We start from the raw sequence: 24,933 nt of genomic DNA, 5'->3' as shown, positions 1-24,933 counted from the left end.
TAAAAATAAATGAAAATTGTAGAAGCAATTGTTCCACAGTGTTATTTAGAGATACTTTATAAAATTAAAAAAAAAATTCAAATAGAAGTAGCAAATTATTTATACTAAAAGTCGCTGTTTTAACATCTAGGATTTAGCAATTGCTAAAACTAAATAGGTTAACACTCGTACCATTGTTATAATAATAATTATTTAATTAAGATAAGTATACGTTAATCTAGGTAAGTGAGATGCGAGCCAAGACTTGTATTAAAAAATATATATTTGTCGTTTTAAATGGTAACATTGGTATCCAAAACAAAGCTAACCTTACATTCTCACTGAATCCAGCTGTCAACCGTTTTAGTATATAATAATCAAATAAAATGACGGAAGGTACGTAAATTTCATATAATGACCATAAACTTACATTTAACGTTACATAGTTTCGAAAATATTAAACAATTGTATGTATAACCAGAGGATATTATAAGAAGACGACTTCTTATCGACGGAGATGGCATTGGAGATGACCGGCGTTTGAACGTCTTACTCAAGACGCTTATAAAATGGTGTAATACCAAAGATGAAAATTCTGAAGAAAGGTAAACTAAATAATTCATTAATTTGCTTATTTCGCATGGTTTATTTTAGTAGTCTATTGCTTGTTAAATCTGATGTAGTGTGACACGCAAACAAATTCATTGCTTCATACTTTTGTGACCAGATGCCCTTCTTTGTTTTTTGAACAAAATTTCAAAAAATATATTCTTAGCTCCAGTGAGCAATTTCTACTCAAAAAATTTTCGGAGATGAATTTTGAACAAAAATTTCTGTGATAACTTTTTTGTTTAGCTCTCGCATTAACCCTTTCTACGCCATGATTAATATTGATATTTATATTTTTAGTGACCTTTGGTATTTTCAAAATTTGGTCACCTTAGTTCATTTTATTTAAGATGGCAATGCGATTTGTAATATCTTGATAATTTCCTTAAATTAAAATGAGATTACAAATCTGATTGTACACATTAGACAAGCAACTAAACCTACAATTTATTTCATTTTAATAATATTTTCCAGAAAATCCATGCATGATAAACTACAAGCTCAACTTGCTCAGTGTGAATTCGCTGTTACAAAATCTCAATTATCTTCTCAGATGATAGCTTCTGAACTAGAAAATTACGAAAAACTGTCACATGTCATTGAAAAGGGTGTAGATAATGCAAAAGATCACATTGAATCCAGCAAATTGGAACTGAAGCACGCCAAGACAATACGAAAGAACCGAATGGAATATGACTTATTGGCAAAGGTGATTAACGAGCAACCGGACAGAAAACAGACTGAAGAAAAATTAGCCAAACTTAAAAAGGAGCTATCGTCTTTGGAACAATCCAAGGAGCAAGTAGAAAAGAAGATTGACTTGAGAAGAAAACAGTTCCATGTATTAATAAGCTCCATCCAACAACTGCAAGCTTTGCTTGAAGAGAAAGACTCTGACGATGTATTAAACATTTCCGTTGAAGATGAAGATATGTAAAATTAATTTTAATAAATAATTTAAAAAATTATATTTTTATTTTTATTTTAGACGTTTTTGGTACATGTCTTATAGTTAAAGATATTCTAGTCTTCCTATTTAACACATCTCCGATCTTAAAAATTTCATGGCATTGTTTTATATTGCAGATGTCTTCAGTTATACAATCCGAATCCAATTCCTCAATGCTGTGTAAATAATCATGGTACATCGTTTCTTGTACGATAAATAAGCTTCTTCTTTCCAGCAATATGGAATGCTTCTCTTTCGTATCTTTATGAGCAAAATGAATCATAGTGTGAGAGCCGCATGATATTGTTGTTATTGTCGGATAAAATAATGGTCCGTCAGTGTGAGACATTATTCCCTGATTAGGTTGATATTCATTGGCTAAAATATGATTGGATACATTGCCGCTCATCAGATTTAAGTCTTTGATGCGATTCAGATAGATTTGCAGCCAGTTGGGGATGTCTTCGGCGATCATTCCCTTCGGATGCGGTATTCCTCCCCAGTTTTGCAAACGACGGTTGAGGAGTTGTGTCCATTTTGGCTTGGGAGCGTTGTTGAAATTATTTATAATGGATTGTTCTTCGGATTCAGTAATAAATTCTGGGATATAATATACTTTTGGTGGTATCTGCAATCAAAGAGATTAAATAATTACAAGGTTGTATCGACATTTAAAAATTAAAGAAATTGCAACAAAAACTATTTTCTCCAAATTTTCTCAGATTGACACACTGGCATCAAAAACTAATTTCATTATCCTCCCACTTCTACAACATTACAACTGCAATGACTGTTATTTTTACTACTACTCTGCTATTGCAAGGATTACTCTATCCAACACTGCCACATCATACTACACTTGTATATTGTTATAAATAATGATTTGACTGATTGAATAAGTCGCATCACTAAGCATCGAAAGCTGAAAATCATATATAATTCTGCATTTTATAAATCAATACATGAGAAATCCCAAGAATTAGAAATTACCACAATACTTTCGAAAGCGTAAACAATGGATTTTTAAGAGACAATGATATAACCATAAACTTTAATCAATGTGATCAAAATTTCTACAGAGATTCTATGAGATTGTCACGCTCAAGACTTGTTAAATGTTGTTCTCATTGATTCACGTAAAAGGATTGTGTAACCACCAGATAATTTTTGGGAAATGGCCTGTGAACACTTTTTTTGCTCTCGCGGTCTTTTTTCCTGTCCTCCATTATCCTCCTCGGATAAAAAATTTCGAGATGGATTTTGAACAAAGATTTCCATGATAAGTCCCATGACAATTTGTCATTTTTTTCCTCCTCAAACAAAAATTTTAACTTTTAGTGTCCTCTTTTGATATTTTCAAAATCTGGTCACCTTAATAAATATTTTATAAAAAAAAAAATATATAATATGTACGATCTAGCTCGGTTCTAATTAATTATGCCTCGTATTTTTCGAGTCAGAATTTTAATATTAATGTCGTCGGTTTTGATATTGTATGGGTAAGAATTATTTTTTCAGTTGGCGATAGAGTAATCGTATATTGTTGTTATTGCTGAAGATTGGTACAACTGGTTGATCTGTCATTAACATGTCGGCAGTTCATTGTCATTATCAAGGTGTTTTACAACAAGAATGCTCCCCGTTGCCGCTCTGTCGTTATTCCCGCTTCGTTCATCGCTCTGAATACAATTAAATAGATTCGTTGATTTATTCACAGGGTGTTCAATATTCTGACCAACGCTCGCTCGCAACTAACCTATCCAACAGTCTCAGTGCGAGCGAGATATTTTATAAAATATTTCTAAAATAAACCATTTATTGCTCATTTATATTTATAAATGTTAAATTTTTTTAATTCACATGCTCATATTATATTTTAATTCTGATCATCCTATATTTTTATTCTGATGGTATGCTATTTTTATTCTAACCATTTGATATTTATTCTGACCTTGAATACTTATCAAAAATTTTGACTGAGATTTAATTTGTTTCCATTAATTATCACTATATTCATCTGTGTGATTAGGAAAACCTTATCTGAGATGATCGATTGGAATTATAATTATATAATAATCACTAATTCTAATCTTCCAGATAAACTAAAGACCCAGGTCCTTCTGTTATTATACACCGACTTATACAACTGGTCTATCGTACTGGTTTAATCATACATCATAATTGAACGAAATAAACCTTTTCCCGATTTGTCAAAGCTGCTCGCAGGAAATATATAAATGGGTTCACAAGAACTGTGACTACACACACTCACTTATTCCAGCAGCTGTGAAATATCAGCTCTTCAAGAAATTTATTTCACCCGATTAATCTATTCAGAAGGCAGTTCTTCAAAAACAATAAAAAAATTAACCGTTCAAAATAATAAATGCCAAAACACAGTGCCTTCTTTATGCACAGTCCAAAAGAGTAATGATGTATAAATAGTATATTTTTCTCAGAATCTTATAGTGCAACTACACAAAATTTTGGAACAGATGGTATTCAATATAATTCACGTTTATATAGGGTAGGGGGATAGTGCATTTATTTTGAGCAGCATTCTAATGAGTCGAGAATATGTTAAATTAACCTATATTTAATTTTATATATATCTTAATTTAATATGTATTAAGTCCAATTATATATTTTTTAGATTAAAGATTACTGTATCATTTATAGGTCATTTGTTTAATTGTTAATCAATATCTTGAAAGCAACAGATGGTTTAGTACACATTTATAAAAATCAATATTTTTCATATAAGAACACTCTCTTTCTCTTTCTTTCTCCAAGGTCAAGTCGTCTTATTGATCTTAAAAATAAAACGTTGCTTAGCAACGTTTCTCAAACAAAACCATCTGAAGATTCGAATTTAACCAAAAAGTATAACAAGATTGACTCCTATCATTTTAATAAGATAAATTGTACATTTTACCACAATTTGGAACATGTATTCGATACAATGTTATAGAAAAAAAGTTTCTGTTATTAATTTGAAATATTAAAAAGTGATTCTATATATATCTCAGTGTTTGTTGATAACCATAAATTAATTATGTAACAAAAATGATGGACGGGAGTGACGAAAGCGATGGATTACCCCAAATCGATACTAATACTAAATATATAGTTCTGCAAAACAATCATAGGAGATTATTGGGTATGTTGATATATGTATACTGACCTAGTTTAATAAGATTAGTTTGAGAATGATCATATTATGTTTTATAGGCGTAACTACAGCTTTAACTGAAGCTTTAGAATGTTCTGTTCGTGGAGATCAATTTGATTTAGAAGAAACTTTGAATCGGTGTATTAAGATATATCCGGAACTCTTCAATTACAATAGAAAATCTCACATAAAAAATATTTCAAAGCATAAATTATATAATACGTCAGGTAAATAAATTAATTTTAAGCAATATAAAATTAGATATTTGCAAGTTGACCTAATTTCTTAAAATGTAAAAGATGCTTATAAACTAGATATAATTTATATTATTAGTTTCAGAAGATGCTGGTACTGATGGGGGTAGCTTTCACGTTATAAACGAACTACCTAATTTTAGTTATAAAACTCAAAATAATAACAATACCAAGCATGATGTTCACAATCAAAGGCCGAATAAGACGGATCATCAAAATATAAAGACAGACACAAAATCATCAACGTTTATTAATTCAGAAAGAGATATATCAGGAAATTCTTCCAGATACAACTCCGGCACTAACAAATCTACTCATCTTCCAAAAATAAACATAAAGAAATCAATGAACGATAACGGGGATGTAACTAGCAATTTCGGAGATGCTTCGCCTTTTATAATTTTAACACCAGAGTATAAAGTAAATCATTTTAATTTAATTAATAGACAAAATGTGAATGAATCTAAAAGAGACAGTATAAGCGAAAGCCACGATGTTGTCGACGAGAGTACTTATGTCGTTAAACTTCCCGATAGCGATACAGATCTATCCAATAAAGCGGATAACGAAAAAGACGTTCATAAATCGAGTACTATAATTGAAGATGACGATCAAAAAAATAACGAGAATCAAACAAGTCCATTCTGGCCTTACGAGATCATTGTTCAGCAAACTCTATCGCCAAGAAATGATCGTTCGAACAACGATGGAAATTTATTGATTCAAATAAAACCGGAACATATGCCTGAAAATAACAACAACTTTAATGATATCATCAACAAACATTTACAGAGCAATGTTCAGACGCAGACGATAATAACGAGACCTTTAGAGACTTGCATTATTATCACAAAGCACGTGGAGTCCAGTATGAACGTGTCGAATGAGAATCCGAAAGATTCGATCAAATCTGATGAAAAACAAAAAGTGATTGATTCTAAGATAAAAGAGAATTTAGATTACTTAAATAATGATACGAAAAATGTCACTATGGATAAACTACAACTGTTATCGACCGGGTTGAAAGTTCAAAGCAACGAGATGGAATCGAAAAAAGCTGTAAAAGAAGAAGTTTTGCAGAAAAAAAGTGTAAAACCTGATTTAAATGTGGTGTTTCCTAGAGGAATAAATAACGAGTTTTGTGGAAATTTAGAGAATGTTTCTTCTAAAGAGAGTATGACTTATAAATATTTTGCATCTTTAAAAGATAAATTGATCAACGGAAGTGTAAAAGAGCGTTCGTCAATTTTGCAAACACTGAGACTTGTGAGTATTTTAATATTTGTTTAAATAAATGTAAAATATCATGAGTCAAATTATATTTTGTACGTTTAGACTCTGATTCATACGTTGGCCAAAGAGAGAGCAGCTGTAATGACATCTTATGTGGAAAATGATATTCTGAACGTTAACAAAGACAATCTATTGATAAGCTCTTTGCTACCAAAAGAAATTGTAAATGGTTGGGATTTGATACTACAAGTAACGAATTTCCCTTTTATTTATAGTGCCACATAATAAATTCGCATATATAACAATATATCATATAAAATTTGCAGCAGATGTTATTGAAATTTTTAAACACAATGTCTTCCATATACAAAGGGAGAGACTATCTAACGAGAAACACTAGAATGATGAGCGGTTTGATAAATTACTTCTTTCTTCAATTTGGCAGTAAATCAGATCCAATATCTCAAGACATGTTAATGGCGATTTTTCATAAATTGAGCACAAGACAAAATCAGCAACCTGTATTAGTAAATTCAGGTAAGATATGCATATAAGGATTTTTTGACTATCTCAATAGTCTTTTATATAACTTTTTTGTGACACATTATTTAAATTGATTTATTTATTATATCAGTTTTTTTTAGTCTACCTAATATAATATTTTTTCTTATATACATGTATATGTATAATATATATCAATTATATTTTGAGGTATTTATTATCATTTTCATTAGGTGTCGTTGAGAAGATCTTCTATAGTATATGTGAATCTCATAATTCAATGTCTCAGTACAGATTGAAACACAGTTTAGGCATTCTAATCAATTTATGCGTCTATAGTAGCGGCAGGAACATTTTAGAGCCAATGTCTACAGAAATGCTGACGTTATTAGTGTCGCTTTTAAAGAAGTACGATAAAAAGATAATACCGTACGTTGCAAGATTAATATATGTATTGATGGCTAATGAGAAATTTCATAAAAAGGCTAAAGACATGGATTTGTTAGCTTTGCTGGAGAAAACTATAGATGTATGTATTTATTATATTTATATTAAAATTTATTATATTGTATATATATGATTTTTTCATGAAGGTTTCTAATAAGCGATTGAAACTGCAATTAGACATTTTGAAATCTGTGATTGATCATCCACAACCTTACGAATATCTATATGGAACTGAAGAGAATTTCTTAGCAAATATTGTAAGTATTTTTAGTTTTAGTTTGATACAGTTCTGATTGATGAGTTGAAATATTTTAGGAAGCAGAGATGGATGAACTGGAAGAAGAAGTAGAAGTTTCTGAACCACCTTTATCGCAAGATAATACTGGTATGTAACAATCGTTGGGTTCGTAATTTATTTACACTTTAAATTTGATTTAATTTTAGATATATACGGTAAGATAAAATCAGAATATCAGATGAACGACGAAAAACCGATTAAACAAGTAGATGCTAAAAAAAGTGCAGTGCCCGTAAAAAGCGCAAATAAACCTAAGAGTGTAGTCAATAAAAAAAATAATAAATCAGCATTGCCAAAACTTGTCGTCAAAAACGACCATGTTGAGAATGAAAAGCCAAAAGTACAGCCAAAAGTTTTGAAGAAAAGGACTATTCCAATTGCAGTTGCAAAAATCGATAGACCTGTATTAAGCAAATCAAAATCGTTTGATAAATCAAAATTAAAGAAGCAAGAAAGCATCAATATCGCAGATGATAGTTTGACATATGTAATTCTGAAAGATACGTTTCAGGGTGTTAATAAAGACGATAAGAAAAATGATAAAAAGGTTACTAAATATTCGATTTCGGCTAAGAATTCTGATGATTCTGCAAGTTCAGTTGAAAACTTAAGCAATGATAATAAATCAGATGTAAAAATGGATAATAGTACAAGTTTTGTAGTTTTAAGCGAAAACGATTCAAATAAAAGCATGAGCATCGATTTGAACATGGGTTCTACTTCGGAAAGTTTGCAGTCTGTAGAGCAAGTAGTCGACTTGCCTTCGGACATCGTTAAAACTAGCGAGATGTTGGATAGTATGAAAGAAAATATTAATGTAGATAATAGCAAATATCTATTGAACAATGAAGGCAGTCATTTCGTTAGTTTGTTTATCCAACACGGTAAAATCACTGAAATAGAATACGACTATTGTGAAGACACTAAAGAAATTCAATCGCCGATTAACTATGATAATATGTTCAAGGATAATCGACAATCGCCGTATACATGTTTGTTGACTGAGAGTCGAAAAATTAAGGATGAAATGATTAAAGTGAATAAAAATGAAATAAGTAGCGATGAATGTCAAGTTACTAAACTGGCATCGGATACATCTACAGAAACTTCAGAAGATAAAAAATGATCAAAAATGCTTTAATGAACTAATCTGTTGTAGAAATTACTATATATAAAAATTTAGACTCACAGTAGTAATTCTAAACTTTTCCAAGTCCTCGACGGTACCCATTGCCATTCTGAAAATATAAGTAAAAACATTAGTACAGTATAATTTATTTATATAGATAATTTTTTAAAAAATTATTCACTTCCAAAAATAATGTATCTTCCATTTTGTTATTGTTTTATATATAAATTTATTTAATAGAATATAATATTGTTATTAGCATTTACATTGCGCTAAATTTGAATTCACGTCAATCAATTTGTATGTATATATATTATATATATATAAGAATAAAATAAATAAATACAATGTGTTGTTTTATCATTTTATTATTAAATTTATACTACATATTGATCCAAATCATTAACTATACTATATTTGTATAATCTTAAACTTATTAAGTATGGCAGTAAAGCAGTCAATCCAATATAGACCCAATAATTAATTGGTTCTATTGAAGAGAAAGGATATAGATAATACCCTCGTCTTGTTGCATCTCTAGTATGATGACTGAAAAATGCAACGAAGAATATCCAACTTATGATGTTCAATGTGTGATTCTTTAAAATCAACGATACAACATATACAATTATAAAAATTGCTGTCGCCAACGATGTGTTGTGTAAAAACGGTCGAGATTTCAAATAATGTAAATCCTGTTGATCAATTAAATTATAATTAGATTAGGAATTTCCCAAAATGCATATAGCCATATTTAAGTTACCTCTAAAAATATCGATTTGGCCGCGATAAAATGATCTATGTCAATCAACGAAGATAAAATAGTGCACCAAAATATTTGTGCAATTCCTTCGTGTAAATTAAACGGTGTTTTGTGTTGAATGCATACAATAGACCATGATATTCCACCGATAATCGCGTGTGTTACATTATCTAGTAAGGCTTTCAATAGTTTATATTTATCACAAGATTTTACGGAAAAATCGCCTAAAACGGCTACAGCGCAAACACAGCATGTGAGTATAATTTTAATCAACATTTTGGTAACATATTTGTTCTTTTTCTGAAATCCAAATTAAATTATAAGCAAGCAATCCATGCAATATTTAATTTGATAAATACTAACATTTAATGAACATTAATCTTGGTAATTATACTAGTTCTAGTTAAAAACATATTTAAAGTAAATATACAAAAAAAATGTTGGTGTTATCATATAATAAATAACAGTTTAATGGCATTGTAATAGGACTAGGTTATACCTTTGACGTTTGTGACTTGACAGTTTTGTATATAACAACTTTTATATTGACCATTAATATAAAATTGTAAAATAATTCATGGTATTTTTATATATTTTTGAACGATTTAAATTTGTTAATTATAATAAATATTATTAACTTTATTAAATTAAAATAAATAAAATATCTAGCTAGTAAATATTTTTTTAAATACATACATAAATAAAAGCATTTGATACAAAAAAATATAACATATTAAGGGGGAGAAACCAAATCAGTTCTTCCTTTTATTTTTTACTCTTATAATAATACATCTGCATATAATATTATTTATCTTGTTTATTTAAGTGATAAAAATGCAAAATAAGCAAATCTATCATGATTTATCGTTTTTTAAATAGTTTGCCTTCATCTCTGACATCATTGCTCAATGAAATTAAAAACTAAGAAATATCGTTTATCATACAAAAATGTTGATTAACTATCTGATTAATTTTTACTCTTATCAACATATTCCATGTATACGAGGTATGATTTATGCGCTCATAAGATAACATATGATCTGCTATCGATATCGACACAATTGAAATTTAGTAGATATACACACGACCGTCGACCAAACAACATTTCTCAATAGTGCGTCATTTTATTAATATTGGTAAAACCAAATTAAATTAATGGTGAGTATTTACTAAATATAATAACTGTCGTGTGTAATTTTTAGAAAATTGTAAAGATATTTCAATAATTTGCCAGGAACTCTTGACAAAAGTGTATATTGTCGGCGGAGTGCTGCTACTATTATGGATTATGCTATCAATTGGTTTCATTATACTATGGGTTAAAGTATATAATTTACAAAAAACTCCAAAATCTGATCAATGTGTTGATTCTGAATTCCGGTTAGAGTAAGTATATTTTTATTTAAAACTATTTATTGAAAAAGATATACATAAAAATATTATATGATATTATAGACGCCCACGCAGAATATTAAGCAATGGATCTATTTCTAGTTATGGCTTTCCTGAGATAGTTCCTGGCGAAGAACTGTATAAAAGAGGCTTTACGTCACATTCAGACCAAAGGTAATATATAAAAAATAAATACTGAAATATATTCGAGTAGTATTGGCTACAGAGAGAAATATTTTTATACATTATTTAAGACCATATTTTACTACAAGTCAAAAAAAGTAAAAACATAAGTAATAAAATCGGGAATGGATTAAAAATATTAGTGCAAATATTCGGTTAAATTTTACTAAAAATCCGTCTTTTATACCAAAAGTAAATTTTAGAATAATTATTTTAATGATTATCATAAAAATGGCATTTATCCATGACAAGATTATTAGAATATTTGTATTATAACACTTTATTATATATGACACATTTCTGATAATCTTAAAACATATAAAAAATTATCTTGCTTAAGTTTATCCGATATATTATCAATTATGTTTGAGTAATACATATTTATTATATCTTAAACGCAGAAGTATACTAATAGCAAAATAACTCTCATATATAATATTATCTATAAAAACCTAAAAGGTTATGTACTAATATAAATAAATTCTGTGTTTATTTATATATTATTTGTACACCTTCGGAATGAGGTTATCGCATATCAGAAAAACGTTACCACGTCTATGTATTTATAATAATACAGGTTGTTTCAAAGTCTTTGCGTTTTTGTCTTATATTTACAATAATAAATAACTTTTTGTAAATTAATAATAATTTTAGTATTCTTTCGGTGTTTGTTAGCAGTAGTTGTATTAATGATGCTCTTTAGTAACGGTATATTTTTGTTTCGATATTTTCAACCCTAAATCAACAATGGTAGTAAAGATAAAATAATCTCAATAAAGCTATATTATGTTTTATGAGTTTCAACTCGGTCATGATATGACCAGCAAAATAGCAGTTAAAAACATCTGTAATGCAATGGGCAGGGATGCCATTAAATTTAGAAAGTAGCAAATGTGAATCTAAAAATTTCGGAATTTTTACATTGAATATCGCCTACATTGGTTTACAGACAATAAATTATAAAAGACAGTTACGGCCGGTCTCTATTTGATAATTCAACTTTCTTTAATATATAGTCATATTTTCAGTTCACACAGGCAACAATTTATTTGTTTTTTAATTATTTAAAAAATAAAAATAAAACTTAATAATTAGCTTTAAGAAAATTCTTAAAGCTGATTAAAAACTATTTTACACATGTACTTATAAATTATCATTTTACTTATCATATAATATTTTTTCTGCATTCAATTCAATTGAATCGCATTGCATCAATTGAGTGGCAACAAAATCAGTTAACTAATTTCATCAGTAAATAAAATATCCAGTAAATTAAAACAGGCTCTGGTCAAAGGTGTTGACAAGTACTAAACTGCAGCTGATCGTAGTAGAAGATTTGATCTGGAATGCATGTGTTTGTCTAAGCTTCACTTTAATTATTATTTTAGAACCCGTTTTTAACTTTATTATTAAATGATATAGTTTTATTATTTGGCATCGTTAATTCAATAGCCTAATTTAAAGCAAGATGACTAATAAAACTGATACTCCGATTCTCGATTGTGTTCGTAATGAGGAACAGAAAAATATTAAAATGTAATGTAGTAATGTATACTATTGATACGATTTTCTGTACAACTCGAGGATCACCTTTGGCCTTGAGACTTGCTACTATAGCAGGTTAGATCAGTGTTGACCAAATTGTTATAACTAAGTTTTAGCAACAAACATAAAAATATGAACTTGTTATTAACAGATTTTATAAATTATTTTCAGAACTACGATGCCCCACGAAAATTCTGTATTTGCCGGCGACGACAGAAATAATCCAGCGAAGTATGGAAAAAATCAAAATTCTTCTTTTGCTGGAGCTTCCAAAAATAATCCGACGAATTACGGTAACAATAATCCTTTATCTTCTGGAGCTGGAAGAAATCCGATGAGTCATGGATCACTTTACGATCCAAAGAGCTCATCTCAAAACCAAAATCAAAACAGTTTTCGAAGACAAGAGTCGAGTTCTGACTATCAACAACCTTTCAAAAATCAAGCAATATCACAACCACATAAACTTGCAGGTGGTTCATTTTTGCATGGATCCAACTATCAGAATCCGCTGAACTACGGACATGATAGCAATCCTTCCAGAGGAAACTTTATTTATTGATTTTTATTAAAAAAAATATTATAAAAAACTCATATTTATTTATAAAAAAACATACAATAAAAATACCTAATATTATCACATGCTTTTGTGTTTATTTTGGTGGTACAAGTATAACAATAACGATTAATAGTATATATAATAAATATAAAATAAAACTTATGAAAAGATAACAAATTTTTGAATCACAGGAGCTTATTAATTAAAATGGCGTAAAACGTGGAATTCTGATGATGCTACCGTTGCATCTTCCTCCAGGACAATTCTTTCCAGTGGATGGTGCTGGACCTCTTCTCGGTCTTTTGCTCCTCTGATTTGGTCTCCTCTTCCTTGAGGGTCTTTCGTTGTCCCTAAATTTATAACCATCGAAATCTTCCCCAGATTCGCTTTGTGCGTTTTCAGAGTTGATCTTAGATAAGATGGCTTTAGATTGCTCTAAAAGTTCTTTTAAATATTTACCATCATCTACGAGCGTGTTTTTATTATACTGATAATTTATGCGAGGATAACTTTCTTTACCAGCTTGCCAGTTGTATTTAGGAGTATCAGGTATATTTTCTTCTTCGCTATTGAACTTTCCATAATTCAAAGCAGAATAATCTATCGGATTGTTGTATGAATCTCTCAAGTACTTTTCATAGTCATTAAATCCGAAATTTGGAGCACGGCCTGTATCTTCCGGCTTTGTCTTTTCAACATAACTGTTCAGATAAGATAAAGGATTCGGATATCCAGGATTTAATTTGGTTTGACTATCTTGGTAGTTATCTGTTTGAAGCAATGTTCTGAAGTTGTTCCTCAAATCTGGGTATTTAGAATAAATATTGCGTTGATATAAATTCTCAGGTAATTTTATATCACCATTAGAAATTGACTCCGCTGCTACTTCTTTTCCTGGAGACAAATCGAGAGATGCTAGAGCTTCTCTTGAAAATCCATAGTTTGGATCGTAAAAGTTTGGCTTATTTAAAGGAGCGTAAGTCTTCTTTTGGTTGGATTCTAATTGATCCAGCTTCAATTCAGGTCCATAGAGATCTCGATCGGAAGTTCTTCCATAAGTTCGCGCGTCAATGTCCTTGCACTCTGAAAGCATAAACGGAAGTTACGAGTCAAACCCGTTGAAAGCTGTTACCTATTAAGTTAATTGGAAATAGAACCTGATGAACAAGCATCGAGTGTAGAAATTATAGATGGTGTATTGAACCAAAGAAAGTTCAAGTTTAACCAGTCGCCGAGGAACAGGTTTATCGTACGCATGACAATTAGAATATTACTATTAGGTAAATTATCTAAAAATTCCGAGCAAACCACACGAGAGAAATCATTGATCTTGACCACGTACAACAGTTACTTGTATCGCAGGATATGATATCACGATTATACAAGAGAAAGTAAAAGCGCAACGATTAAAATAATAAAATCATAATAAATAATTGACTTTTTTATTGTAGCAAAGTCAATCTCGTAAAAATTAGATTGTTTTTTTTGTACCACATTCTTACCTTTCACATATATATATACAGAAGAATTGGATTCGTTAAAATGTAATCATTTTTTATTATCGTTTTTTTGATATATAATATTAATAGTTTAACTTACTTATTCCTTTTCTGAAATCGGATTGAGTAGACGCCATTGTAATGAAGAAAGTTAGGCAAATTACAGCGAATTCCATCTGCAATTGTACAATTGTTTGAATATTTTTTTCTTTTTTATTGTTGTGGGAATTGCTTTTGATATTATAACAGTAACTTTGTAATTACTCAAGAGCAAGATTTTTTTAGAAATTTTAGAAATCGTTACCACTAAAGTCAATCTCAAAACAAATTGATTAATAGCATCATAAACATTTCAATGTAATGTATAACAAGTAATAAATTACGCAGAATAGAAAAGAAGTTATTTTAATTCAAAAGTAAATATTTGTATGTCTTATAAATTATTTAAGCCATTTTTTTCCCTTTTTTGTTATATATTAAAGTTAATTTTAAAATAGATAAAATTCTTTATAAATTTAATATCAGATAGTATGATCTTTAATATTTATATAATAATATATTAAACTATCAAAATGGACTGTTAAATTGTAACATTTTAAATTCTCACATTGTATTGGATTATTCTATTTATTTTTTATTTTTGCATGCAAAGCTTTTGTAAGATATAAATTTCCTAATCTTAATTTATTTATCTACACTCTAGTTTCAATATTTAATTGTAAATTGAAATATTTACTATGAGGAGTAACTAAGTCTAAGGTCAAACCTTGGTTTATGAAAGTATCATATATCTTCTGCTCCTAAAATTTACGATATATGTATATATTATATTTATATATTCATATCAATTTTTTAAGTCATTATAATATAATATTTTTAATTAAAATTTAATATAAATGCTATTAAAATATGATTAAAATTGTGGCTGAAAAAAAATTAGATCAACTTTGAATAAAATATATTAAAACCAATATTTTAATTTATATAATATTACTATTGTGTACAAAACATATTTACTTGATCTTAATAAAAAACTATAAAAAGGAAAATTTTACAAATTTTTGATAATTGAGATTAGAGAATAAAAATATACTTTAAGATATGTTTTATCATATTAAAAATATTGTAACTTCATTATTCTTAATTATAAAACATCTAAATAAGCTAGGCAATTCAGTAAATTCCTCTAAAAATTTCTGCATCTATATGTTGTTCTTCACCTATCTCTATTTTTGATATATAATACAATGGAAAAACAGCAATGTTACTATTTACTATACTACTATTAAGTAATTAAGCGATTAGTGCCTTACTCTCTTTTCTCCCTGAAGTATATATACATAGTAGGAATTAAATTCTATGGTATTAATATGGAAGAAAAGCTCACCCGTTTCTCCATGATCGCAGCTTCCAGTTTTTATGTATCAGGGAAAGTGATTTGTTTCGCAACACCGTCAAAGAAGCTGCCGAAGTAAAACTGACCGATCTGATGCTGAAGACACTTATATTAAAAGACCACCTCCATTGAAAAGTGAACTTGACGTTGAACTGTATAGCGTGACTATTACGTTTATTGCACTCTACACATGATTTATTACAGGTTGGCATTTTTATTGTGTGGGAAACATATAATGTATTCGGTGCACAAGTATTTGTGATTATATATTAATAATAATTTTATTTCAACGATAATTTTGAGTAATTATTCATTTTCCTGAATACGTTTCCTGAATAGTATTAATTACATTTAGTATGTTTAAAAAATATTGTAGTTTCTAATGTGGATAATTGTAGATATATGTAACTGTAATGTGAATTTACAAATTATGTTTCTGATGGAAATTATAATAGTTTAGTGATGAAAAGTTTAAAGAAAATGTACTACATGCTACAAGTTCAAGATATTTCTAACTTTCGGAGGGAAATTATTAGATTCTAGATCTGGTACTTTATACAGCATACCGCATAGTGTAATGTTACCATGTAATTATCAGGTATTACTTTCAATCATTATATACATATGTTGATCATAATATAAGTTAATAACACGTACAAAATGAGAAGAAATTTATGTTTATTGCTATGTGAAACTGAGTGGTGATAATTATTTTTACTTAGCTTATTCAATACCAATTCAAATACATATTTAGTAATAGTAAATTAAATTCAGAGCTCACGAAGTTGAAAGAATTCATAAAAATCATGTTTTGTAGGAAAGCGTTTTAAAATTAATACTAACCTTTAGTTAGTTTGTTTTAAATTTTAGTGCGAACAGTTTTCCGTGGGTGCGTCCGTAGGCTGCAAGCGTCTCCGAAGTAGATTTTTTTTGGATTTGACCCTCAAACGCGAAGAGAGAAGCAGCAATACCTTTAATTGGAATGGCATAAAAAAGTGTGTGTGGTATAATGGTGCACGCGTTTTAATTAATAATTATTTTAAAATCACAGTTTTGAGAATACCTGTAAAATTTGTGTAATAATGAATACAAACATGTGTCTGTTCTCGCCGTCAAATGTCAGGTAACACAGAAATGTTAGTTAATACATATGTTATTACAAAAAATATATATTTTACTACAAAAATAAAATAAAAAGTAACATATAATTTTAGCATCTGTTTGTTGAATACTAATTTTATTACACCTTCATATGTACGTTATCAAGAAAATCAAAAACACTACATACTTACTTTTAACTCGTTATTTAATTTAAATAAAGTATTAGTTTTCAGAAATATCACAAAATTTTAATTTGAGTGGTAAGAGGATCTAAGCATAAATTTCTCTCATTTTAAAATTATGACTTTGAGGATAGGAAAAAGTAACATTATTTTAAAATAATAAATAAATAATACAGAGCTGTATCTTTCAGGCGCTGTCAAGAGTTCGCCTAGGCTCTAGTAAAGCCAGCATAATATAATCCCTCCACAATATTATTTTAAAATATGACATACTATTTTCATCAATACTCAATCTGTGCGATGAGAACGTTTCCCTTTCGCTCTCTCTCTCTCGTTTTTATATTTCATTCACTCTCGTCACTTAGCACGTGAGTGAGCTAAAAGAAAAATATCTCACAGCACGGATCCGACTCTACGGATATTAAGAGTTATGATGGCTCAGTGAAATAGCCGCGTACCTTTTTTTAATTTTTAAGAGCACCAAACTTGATCTGTTGTTTGCGGAAAAGAGTGAAAAATAAATAATCGTATTATTATTCGCTGTTTGTTATTAATATTAATTTAGATTGTTACTTTTTGCTGCAAAGATGTATTGAATAATAATTAAGCGATTATCTCAAAACATGCTTTTTAGTTCACTGTTAGTATTATCAATGCTTCATATGCAGAGCGAGTGTTACTTTAATAATTTATTGCCGATTCACTTTATATACGATATGCTAACTCGTAGCGTCCTTGAATATGTCTGCATTGTTTGGAATTCCAGCGAAGCGTTAAAAATAATTTCGGAAATAAATTCACATACCTTTAAAAGAAGGATTGCGGAGCGTTTGGTAACAATTTAGTTCATTCTTGACTAAGTGTGTGTATTAAATAAAGCACTATACAGTTCTGGGGATAGTGTCTTCAATCTATCGATGTCACGATTGCGTCCCATATTCTCACCGTTGCAGCCAGAACTTCGGCGCTAGAAAACGTTTTCCTTGCACTAACCATTAAGCTCCAACTTACAGTGCTTGTTTGATGCCCCGTTGTCGATAAAAACTTTTCTAAAAAAATATTTTTATTTATTTGTTGGATATTTAAAATTAATCTTAAAAAAAAAGAAATAAATAGTATCGGTTTTTTGCACAACTTTTGAAAACTATTTCAGACACGAAGTGCTTAAAAGCCCCTTTTCGTTGTTTCCATACTAATAGAAACATGTGCGAATTGAAATTTATATAAAAATATGCAATATTTTTGGTTTTTATTAATAAAAATATTTACACATTTTTATTAATAAAATATATAATTTATATTTATTTAAACTATAAATTATTTTATTATAAATTTATTAAAATATTTTTTTCTTACGCAACATTTTGACAGGTGTGTACGCAAAGATTGCGCTTATGGCCAAAAAATCCCAGCAGCTGCTAGTCGCGACACAGCGGTGACGGCGAGACGTCATCGGCTTTGTTTAAAAATTTATGACGTTTGTTAAATGATATCATTAGTCATATAGTGACGTTGCAAAGATGCATCTGTTTTGCGTCTTCATCTCATTATAGAAAGTCTTCAATTTAGTCATCCCCTTGAGCCAAAAAATATACACACACCCATGGTAGATAATTATTCCAGGGGGTTAGATCAATTATATCGATTTTACGTCCCCTAGCAGCAGACAATAGACTAGTGATTGCAATATGAACGTCACCAAGACAACGTTGGTTTTCGTCACCGTGATAGTTTTGTTTTCGATATTTTTCGCTAATGTTGCACTTCAACTGGACATTGGCATTAATTCGGGAGTCAGTCCTAAATTCACGGTCGACAATAAAAATTTCGCGAGCCAGATGAACATGTCGAATTCGACGTCGCATCTTATGTGGTTTTTACAGGTAATTATTTTGATTATTTAATATATATATATAGATGTATAGAAGAAATATCAACACCTTGATAATTTAATTTAAATTGATTCTCTGCTTGCTGCTGTTAGTTTCACATTTAAAATGTACTATATTTCTTTGACGATCATGATTGTAAAAAAATACAATTATGAGTTAATTCTGTGTGAAATATTCTATAAAAACAATAATATTTTGCTTATATGAAAAAAAAACTTTTCTGATTACATTGTAAAAAATCTATACTAATATATAAATTCTGCATGAAAACTACAAATATATAAATAAAAATTATATTAATAATATTAAAATGGTCAGTTGAATCTAAAGTCGTCATAATATTATATAATTAAATAAAACAAACTGGATGTATGGAAATTTACGAAAGTGAATCTTATATATTATGTAAAAGGAAACATCTATGATAGAGAATGATAGGCCAGTGTTGGTTTTATACTTATAACCAGTGACAGCTCGTATTAATACGTAGTGGAGAGGCTGGAGCAATGAAAATGAAAATAATAAGCATCAGTGGTGGGTGGTGAAATACTTTCCCTCTCGATCGCTCGCATGCTAAGTAACGAGAACGAATGAGAGGTAAGGGCATGCTGACTGCATGCCCTGATCTCTCGCTTACTCTTGTCACTTAACACGCTAGCGATCGAGAAGGAAATTATCTCACCGCCCGCCACTGGTAAGCGTATATTGAAAAACCACGATTAAAAAAAAAATCAAAGGTGTATGTTTATCCTGTTACATACATAAATACACAATTTAAAAGACATACAAAATGAAAAAAAAAACTATAATAATATAAAAAATTAATATACATTTTAAAATCAAAAAGAAATGTATATAATAATATAATAAGAATAAATATTTTTCTATAATTAAATTCTTTTTTCGTTGTTTTTGGCTTACAAATTTATTTATTACCTTATCATTAAAATCAGACATATTTGTAATCATGTTTTTTTCGATACTTAGATAAAGGAAAAAGTTAATTTTGTCCCATAGAATATCTCAAAAATGTTTTTATTCTTTTAACCCTTTGCACTCGTAATAGTTTTTGTACTAGGTATGTAAAATTAAAATTATGTATGTAGAACATAAATATTAATAAACTAATACCAAAAACGAAGAAATCAGAACAAATACTTGCATTTCTCTAAATTACATTTTCATTTTTTTTGGATTTCATTACCATTGGTTGACAATCCATAACAATAAATTAACACAATAGAGCGACGACCCATTTTAAAATATTTAAGGGACCAAAAAATGTGTTAACCATAAATAAATAAATATTCACAAATAACAAAGACACGCCGCTCAGTTTTAGATATATCTACCTGCGAAGGAAGAAAGCTTACATCGCTTGCAGAAATACAAAATTGTACCATTTTACAACAATTAAAAAATCCACAAGGTATATCTATGTTTATATAAACTGATGTTAGGTATATTTTTAAAAACTAAAATATGTCCCATCGAAGGTCAAATGAAACGTTACAGAGGCGTTTTTATTTTGTAATTTACCGAGTCCTTCGAGTCTCGTCACACAGAAAAGCGAACGCGAAGCGTTCTGAGGCGTTTTCGCGGCGAACCTAACTCCATGACAAACCCAAGGCGAAGCGAAACGCGAAAGCGAAGCGGGAGCGCGATAGTAGTATTATATGACTTTGTATGAACGATGACAGACAGACAGCGAACGCGAGATGTGAAGCAAAGGCGAAGCGTGCAGTTGTGATTGTTTACAAACTATTAATTAGACATACGAAAGTAAATGTAAAATCGGTCCTTATGAGATTAAATTACAGATACTATGATACTTCTCATAGTCTTCCCAGGTTTTATTTAGGTCGTGTACCCAAATTCTTCGCCATTTTTTAATAATAAAACAGTCAAAAGTAAAATATCGTCGTCTGAATCTGTTTCACTCAACATTTTCAAAATTAATTTAGTGAATACTTTGCCGTCAGTTCTCTTTCTACACATGACTAGCAATGTGGCGTCTCCGTATCCATCGTTCGGTTCACTTTCGCCTCGGCTCGCTTTCGCCACGCCTTCGCTTCGCTATGTCCACGCGTCTAGTATGACGTCTTCGCATCGCTCACTCTTCGGTTCGCTTTCGCCACGCCTTCGTTTCGCCTTCTGTTTGACAAGGCCTTTAGTGTCATGATTTTATATATTTTTCAATTAAAAATAGTTAGCTTTATGGTACATATTTGTTTGTGATTTTATATATTCGAGCTAATAATGCTTAAATAGCATTTTTATATAAAAATAAACATAGTAATGCACGAAAAAGGGCACTAAATATTGTTTGAAGTACAGAATGCAAGAAAATTAGTATTGGACAACTCCACAATAAAGAATTTTTAACCATCTGTCGTATAGTATTGATTTATTCTCATCTAGGTACTCGCAGTTGGACGCATTGTGTTTTTTTAAATATTATTAATATATGTATATATATAAAATAAAATAGCACATTATTTTTAATGTATGTATGTGTATTAAATAAAAAAGTATTAGGGTAAAAAGTATTTAAAAAATAATTTTCAATTGCAGATATCCGATCTACATCTGAGTATATTCAACAATCCAAATAGGATCAATGAATTCAAAGACTTCAGCTGTAACACTGTCAATATCATAAACCCACCTGTAGTGCTAGCATCTGGAGATTTAACTGATGCAAAGCATAAAGACAACATGGGATCAGCTCAATACAAAGAAGAATGGATATTATACAATGACGTATTGAATAAATGCAACATTAGACATAAAACTACTTGGTTAGACATCAGAGGAAATCACGGTTACTTATTAATTTAATATAATTATTTATTATTGTTATTATGATACTGAATATATTTTTTATTACAGATAATTTCAACGTACCAGGTTGGTCGTCGTCCTTAAACTATTTCAGAAATTATTCAGTCCAAGGAAAGATTCATCCTCGTTCTTACATGCACATAATCAGTCACGGTCACGAGAAGTATGCGTTTATCGGATTAGATGCTTGCTTAGAGCCAGGTCCTAGGAGGCCGTTCAATTTCATTGGAATATTGAGCAATAATGAGATGGAACAAGTCAGGCGGTTTTTAGAAGTAGCCGAGAAAGAAAACGTCAATCATATTGTCTGGTTTGTTGATAAATCGATCGTTATATATTATTATCACTGTCGTAAAGATTAACGTTCAACGGAACAAGGTCGATGTTTCACAACAGTTTACATTTATTGATACAAATCAATCGTCAATGCTTTATTTATAAAATAATATGCTTACTTTTAGGTTTGGGCATTATCCTTCTTCTTGCATAATATCATTCAAAGATGACTCAGTTAGAAATCTAATAGGCAATGTTAAAGAATCACGTGCTTATCTATGCGGTCATCTTCATCAAATTGGTGGATTGGTTAAGGAAATGTATACTCTTCAACGACAAGGATACCTGGAACTCGAATTAGGCGATTGGAAAGATAACAGAATGTATGATTATTTATAAAAAATTCTAAAAAAAATTCACAAGATAATCTATTTAGTCTCACCTATAAAAAATATAAAATATTTCATATAATAATTTTATTTGTAATAAATTTCATTGACAGATTTCGTCTAGTAGCCATAGATCATGGCTTATTTTCGTTTATTGATGTCCAACATGGTGATTGGCCGATTGCTCTGATCACAAATCCAAAACACGCTTTATACATAATGCCTGGAAGGGAATCGCTAAAAACAATTAGAGAATCGACATATATCAGATTGTTAGCATTTTCTGCATCGCCGATCGAATCTGTTCATATCAAAATAGATGCTGGTGAATGGAAATTGTGCGAATTGATCGACGGGCCATTGTATGGAAGCAGATGGAATCCATTTGATTATGAATCTGGCTTACATACTATTTATGCGAAAGTGTATGATGTTAACGGTCGAGTGAAGATTGTCGAACAACCGTTTTCAATAGACGGTACGAGAATGAGTTTTAAAATTTTAGCCAAAATCGCACTGATGACTAATGCTGTGAAAATTGTAAGTGCTTATTTTTTCTTTTATGCAGAAAATTGTGAGCAGCTATGTTATTTTTAAATGATTTCATTTTTCAGTTTCAGTCCATGTTCGGCACAATGATTGTGATGTGCGTTTTACCTATGATCGTAGTGCGGTTTGTTCATCATCGAGTACTGGTCGGTAAATGTACTTTTTCAAAACGAAGGATCTACTTTCCGTACATTTGGTTGAGGAGATTGTGGGTCTTGTCGACTGTAGACAGATTGTTCTATCCGATTGTTTTGTATGAGGTTTATTTGGTATTCGGGCCATGGTCAATCGGCGAAGTTATAGAAGGCCACATGGGGGCGATATTCTCTTGGGGGATAATTCTAGACGGACTTTATCTTCCTGGATCGTTCACATATGCGTACGGATTCATACAGATGTTCATATGTCAATTTCCACTGTCGTTGATTTTGGCTAAATGTGCGGATGAAAGGTAAATTATTAAGTAAATATTTTTGTACGAGTCTATCTGAAAGTTTTCGAGTTAATTAAAATATAACCACAGCTTTAAAATTTATTCTGAAAAATTCATGTGCATATTATTTAATGGGCAGTAATAATATGATTTTTTGACAGAAACTTTTAGGTATCCCCTCGTAAAAGTATAGTTTTGACATATTTATCAGATTTAAATATCTTCAGCGTAAAAATCAAATCTTACTTTTTGTAGATTTTTACTTCATTGGTGTGATACAAATCCACAACGATCGTTATTCTGGGCTGTTTTGCATCAACTGCCGTTCATCTTAATAATATCCATTCAAATGGTATTGGCGTATTTCTTCTGGCTGGCTTATGGAACTCTTGCGTTCTTCTTAGGACCGCTGAGGACATGGTCGATAGCCTTAAACATATATCTATGGTACAAAGCGATAACATTGCCTCCAGAATGTACAAGGTATTAACGATTTATTATTTTATGTACATATTCGGATAAGCTAATAATATTTAATTCTATTTAGGGAAATTGCCATCGTTTGGACGCCACACAACCAAAGAGTGAGGAAAAACTCATCACAAGAATTACCACTGTCTAAAAGATAATTGTCAAAACTGGATCAAAGAAATATAAGGCAATAAATTAAACAATATATTGCATTCCTATTAACAATTATAAAGGGTATTATAATAATATAATAATGTCGTTAATGGTTCATTTTTGATAGTAAATATATGTGTAAAATAATACTATTTTTGATCATGCATGTTTTGGGATTGATCTGAAAGTAGTGTGTTTACATCTATCTATAAGGATATGACTTATTTAAAGAAAAAATAATACTTGATATGATATATGTATAATTTAAGTCAAAACCAGATAACTGTACAATTTTCAGTATCGCAATATAGTCACAATTATTTATTTTTATAATAATTAAGATAATAAAATACATATTTTAAATAATACTTTACCGCGTGAATTAGTCATCAATGTTATTCACAATTTTTTTATTCATCAAATCAAAAGACTGAACATTGATTTGTGTATGCAGAGATATGTTATGTTTAACAATGTGTTTTATTTTTATGTGAATATTTGCGTAATTTTATTGTATTGTATTTACAATATTTTTTACATTGTGATTTTCGCATTTTTGTGCACTCGACTAGGTTAGTGTGTAGCCGGCGTTATGCTATGATCGTTGACCCAAAGAGCTTATAAAGCTAACATTGTGATTGAGATTTAGTATGTTTATGTAGAAAGATTGCAAATATTTTGTATATGTAAATAAATAAATATTTAAGTGTATTCTTGTAACTGTGTTATACGAAT

The 24,933-nt window shown here is 29.8% G+C and overlaps 6 protein-coding genes and 1 long non-coding RNA gene across 9 annotated transcripts; 4 read left to right on the top strand and 3 right to left on the bottom strand.

Annotated features, from left to right (window-relative positions):
- Positions 1-258: 258 nt before the first annotated feature.
- On the top strand, positions 259-1,525 carry thoc7 (THO complex subunit 7). Its single transcript, XM_088186245.1, has 3 exons — positions 259-375; positions 461-584; positions 1,063-1,525. Exons 1-3 carry the CDS (start codon positions 366-368, stop codon positions 1,523-1,525), a joined length of 597 nt encoding a protein of 198 aa, XP_088042371.1. The 5' UTR covers positions 259-365.
- A 19-nt stretch (positions 1,526-1,544) lies between these two features.
- On the bottom strand, positions 1,545-9,863 carry LOC148235059 (putative RNA/DNA demethylase ALKBH6). The gene is made up of 3 exons (XM_088186244.1): positions 9,834-9,863; positions 8,632-8,680; positions 1,545-2,165 (listed from the first exon to the last, which is right to left on the bottom strand). The coding sequence occupies exons 2-3, from the start codon at positions 8,677-8,679 to the stop codon at positions 1,554-1,556; spliced, it is 660 nt and encodes a 219-aa protein (XP_088042370.1). The 5' UTR covers position 8,680; positions 9,834-9,863; the 3' UTR covers positions 1,545-1,553.
- On the top strand, positions 5,048-8,625 carry LOC148235061 (uncharacterized). 2 transcript variants are annotated; one of them, XM_088186241.1, is made up of 7 exons: positions 5,048-6,229; positions 6,299-6,445; positions 6,523-6,733; positions 6,931-7,226; positions 7,291-7,401; positions 7,460-7,529; positions 7,589-8,625. In XM_088186241.1, the coding sequence occupies exons 1-7, from the start codon at positions 5,309-5,311 to the stop codon at positions 8,566-8,568; spliced, it is 2,736 nt and encodes a 911-aa protein (XP_088042367.1). In that variant the 5' UTR covers positions 5,048-5,308; the 3' UTR covers positions 8,569-8,625. The 2 variants fall into 2 exon arrangements, with proteins under 2 accessions (XP_088042367.1, XP_088042368.1); XM_088186242.1 differs by lacking the exon at positions 5,048-6,229 and having other exon boundaries at positions 6,281-6,445.
- LOC148235060 (transmembrane protein 267) lies at positions 8,922-9,863 on the bottom strand. The gene is made up of 3 exons (XM_088186246.1): positions 9,834-9,863; positions 9,335-9,634; positions 8,922-9,266 (listed from the first exon to the last, which is right to left on the bottom strand). The coding sequence occupies exons 2-3, from the start codon at positions 9,608-9,610 to the stop codon at positions 8,949-8,951; spliced, it is 594 nt and encodes a 197-aa protein (XP_088042372.1). The 5' UTR covers positions 9,611-9,634; positions 9,834-9,863; the 3' UTR covers positions 8,922-8,948.
- A 548-nt stretch (positions 9,864-10,411) lies between these two features.
- On the top strand, positions 10,412-13,094 carry LOC148235058 (uncharacterized). 2 transcript variants are annotated; one of them, XR_015809639.1, is made up of 4 exons: positions 10,412-10,492; positions 10,569-10,720; positions 10,829-10,900; positions 12,626-13,094. It is a non-coding gene; the product is annotated as an uncharacterized LOC148235058 (long non-coding RNA). The 2 variants fall into 2 exon arrangements; XR_015809638.1 differs by having other exon boundaries at positions 10,790-10,900.
- On the bottom strand, positions 13,037-16,031 carry LOC148235057 (uncharacterized). Its single transcript, XM_088186243.1, has 3 exons — positions 15,900-16,031; positions 14,613-14,688; positions 13,037-14,096 (listed from the first exon to the last, which is right to left on the bottom strand). The coding sequence occupies exons 1-3, from the start codon at positions 15,909-15,911 to the stop codon at positions 13,216-13,218; spliced, it is 969 nt and encodes a 322-aa protein (XP_088042369.1). The 5' UTR covers positions 15,912-16,031; the 3' UTR covers positions 13,037-13,215.
- A 2,580-nt stretch (positions 16,032-18,611) lies between these two features.
- Positions 18,612-24,928, top strand: LOC148235056 (transmembrane protein 62-like). The gene is made up of 8 exons (XM_088185529.1): positions 18,612-19,074; positions 21,658-21,907; positions 21,976-22,237; positions 22,389-22,586; positions 22,706-23,132; positions 23,207-23,592; positions 23,830-24,057; positions 24,122-24,928. The coding sequence occupies exons 1-8, from the start codon at positions 18,880-18,882 to the stop codon at positions 24,201-24,203; spliced, it is 2,028 nt and encodes a 675-aa protein (XP_088041655.1). The 5' UTR covers positions 18,612-18,879; the 3' UTR covers positions 24,204-24,928.
- Positions 24,929-24,933: the final 5 nt, after the last annotated feature.

This window comes from Plectrocnemia conspersa, unplaced genomic scaffold (genome assembly GCF_051122295.1).
Source record: "Plectrocnemia conspersa isolate PC_06_02 unplaced genomic scaffold, ASM5112229v1 ptg000005l, whole genome shotgun sequence".
Classification (NCBI taxonomy): Eukaryota; Metazoa; Arthropoda; class Insecta; order Trichoptera; family Polycentropodidae; genus Plectrocnemia; species Plectrocnemia conspersa.
The sequence above is the reverse complement of the archived record's forward strand: the minus strand, read 5'-3'. Positions and strand labels throughout refer to the sequence as shown.